The 3186-nt window shown below is 48.5% G+C and overlaps 1 protein-coding gene across 1 annotated transcript; it reads right to left on the bottom strand.

Moving 5' to 3' along the window:
- Window positions 1–928: 928 nt before the first annotated feature.
- LOC117860367 (protein MIZU-KUSSEI 1) lies at window positions 929–2986 on the bottom strand. Its single transcript, XM_034743644.2, has one exon. The coding sequence runs from the start codon at window positions 2811–2813 to the stop codon at window positions 2055–2057; it is 759 nt and encodes a 252-aa protein (XP_034599535.1). The 5' UTR covers window positions 2814–2986; the 3' UTR covers window positions 929–2054.
- Window positions 2987–3186: the final 200 nt, after the last annotated feature.

Below are 3186 nucleotides of genomic sequence, written 5' to 3'. Positions count from 1 at the left end.
AAATCACACTGGAGTTCTGGAGCTAGGAGTCATCAAGATCAAGGTAGGATCCCAGCAGTGATCTTGTGATGTACAATCATTCATGGTGAAGTAATAGATGTGTTCATATTCGTAGAGATCTAAGTATCTACTTTGATGGTTTTATGCTTTATCAAGTTTGCTTGCTTTTCAATCTATGAATCGATGATACATTTCTTAGAGTGTTCTTGTGGTCGTGGTGACTAGATTTGCATGCCTGATCTACCAATGAGTATGACACGTTCTCTTGATCGTGTCCTTAACCTGCTTGCGCTGATAGAGGTGATCGTGACAAGATCTTTCTTGTGTAAGGTGGGGGGGTTTCGGGATCCGGACCAGAGGTGTAAATTTAAAGGTGTTTTTTTACTAAGATCATATATGTGTTGCTTTGTTATCCATGCTTAGAATTACAACATATGCATAGTCTAGGTTGCTCTAGATTGGTTAACTTTGCTCTATCTGTTATCTGTTTGTACATGCTTAGTAGATTGGATCTGAATCTCTCATAAACACCAAGTTAATACTAACAATGCTTGTTGAAATATATCTTGTACTATAAGCTCCACGGATTGATAAACCTTAGAGGAATACTCTGAGGGAAGAGCTACAACTGATCCATACGCTTGCGGTTCACAACTTTATGTGCTAATAGCTGTCAATATGTACACCAACATGCCCAACAATTTCTCATCTGTTAATCTGTCATGGATTCACCATCTCGAAATCATCGATGGTTCATTGCAAGCATACAGAAGACAGAGTCCCGAGGAAAAGGGAGGGACAATCACCAAAACAAAAGAAAACTCAAGACGACCTATGACCCTAATAATATATAATATATTTATGTTGCATGCATCGGTTTAAAAATTTAATATGCACTTATATTTCAACAGATACATCGCAAAAGAAATTATGGGTGAAGCATCAACATTGACCAAATCAACCAGCACAAAAGGCTTATCAATGATCGGGTCATCATTGTCATTTTCATGGCAGATCAACAAGCTGGCGACTTGAAACTCCACAACACATACTATTAGTATCGACCACCTAGAAGAAGCACCCAAACCATATATAGCTGCACAATTCCATAATTGGACACCTTTGCAATTATGTCGGGGAAAACTTGCATTTCTAAATCTTCAACATGGAGAACGACTTGTGTAAATTGTAATACATCATTGCCTCCTACAAATAAGGCGAAATGCTTACCTTAGTATGGGGACCAAATCCTTACCTTAATATCTACACTAGTAAGGGAGTTTTGCTTAAGAATTTTTAAAGTTAGATCAGGAAGATGTACCGGTCCTTTGACCTCTACACCGTCGGCAAGGGTGGCGAATACAAAGGGGTTGAAGAGGTGTTGTGGCTGTTAATTAGCCGTAGCTGTCCACCTAAGCTAAATTCCAAAACTCAGATGCCACACTTCAACATAGATTGAGGTAAGTTTCAGGAAATCTCATGAAAGTCTTGAGGTAATTCAGTAACTCAGTGTAGCCAGGAATTTGGAAGAAAAAAAAGGAAACAGATGAGGCCTGAATGCCTGATGAATATAGCAGTACTGGTACTGGCAGTATCTGTTCCCACGTGCGAACCACTTTAGGGGTACGCATATGTCCCGTCACATTTAATGGCATGCAATCTTGCAACGTGGAACAGTGCAAAAGATGCTAATTAACTGGCCGAGCAACCAAGCACATGTCAACATGCAGTAACTTACGCATGAAAAATCTGTCTGATCGGAATTCAGAAACAGTTATATCTACAATGCTACGTCCTACCTATACGGTGTTCTAAGACTAATTTGTATTTGAGCGGACAGTGATCATCAGTGTACACTAATTCACTAAACCATTTCACTCTGGCTATTCGATCGATCCAATTCATCGCCGATGCAATGCCAAAATAATTAATTTATTGTGCATATGTTTATATGGATGTCTTCACACAGTATATGCACATGTACATGCATTTCACAAAAAAGAGTGTATATATGTATGCATAGACTATAGACACGTACTAGTGTGAATCCATTCTCACTTGTTCCTCACAAAGAAAATGCTTAGCTCCGGCGCGCTATCGCCGCCATCGTCGGGGTTGATCATGTAGAACGCCTCGGAGTCCTTGGACCCGACGACGCGCTCCACGCGGGCGCGCATGTATGTGAGCTCGCCGTCGGGGCCAGCACTCGGCGTGGCGCCCGCGGCCGCCCTGCCGTCGGGCGGCGGCGGCAGCACCCCGGCGCCAATGGACACGCCGCGGAGCAGGCGGAGGACGTGACGCTCGTCGTCGGACGCGTCCTTGCGTCGGATGGCGTACCCGGCCTCGCGCCCGTTGCAGTAGACCGCCCAGACGTACTCCTCCAGCAGCGGCCGCCTGCGCCGCGCGGCGGCGGCGACCCCGCGCGTGTCGCTCTCCAGCGCCAGCCTGACAGTGCCCGTGGCCATCTCCCGGTGCAGCGCGGCGGCGAGCATGGGCAGCTCGATGAGGAACGCCGGCGGGGACCGCGTGTCCTCGTGGATCGCCAGGCTCAGCCGCCCGCGCCGGTGCCCGAACAGCGTCACCGTCGGCGCGTGGTCTGCCAGGAGGGCCCGGCTGTGCTTGTGCCGCCCCAGCATGGCAGCCATCTTGCAACCCGTGGTGAGCATGGGCAGGATCTTGAACACCTTGAAGAGCCCCAGGGCGCCGCCGGCCCCCGCCCCGGCCCCGGACAGCTTCGCGCGCCGCTCATCGGTGGACGACGGCCGGAGCAGCGACCGTAGCGCGGCCGGGCTGTAGTCGATAAGGGATGGCATCGGCTCGGATTGATTGATTGATCCCGGCGGGGTTTGGTGCAGCTGATGGCTGCAGCTTTCCTCACTCACCTCCGATGGAGCCCCGGGCCAGGGAGGAAGGAAGTCGATCGGCCACCTCGTTATTTAGCTGCTGCGGTGGAGAGGTACGGTTCGGTCGGTGGCCGATCGCTTCGATTCTGCGTTCCGGGCTGATCTCAAATGGACTACACACATGTGCCTGGGCTGAGATGTCTGGTTCGTAGTACTTGCAGGCTAGTCAACTGCAGCAAGGACAGATGTTCATCATCAGTAGCCATGAAATGGTACGGTCGATCCAAATGCTTTTACGGTCTTGCAAAAACTTTTCTCGGTTTGCTTTAGCTGTGATAACTGA

The sequence above is a fragment of the Setaria viridis genome, chromosome 6 (genome assembly GCF_005286985.2).
Source record: "Setaria viridis chromosome 6, Setaria_viridis_v4.0, whole genome shotgun sequence".
NCBI classification, from domain to species: domain Eukaryota; kingdom Viridiplantae; phylum Streptophyta; class Magnoliopsida; order Poales; family Poaceae; genus Setaria; species Setaria viridis.
This window is presented reverse-complemented; position numbering and strand designations above follow the sequence as displayed.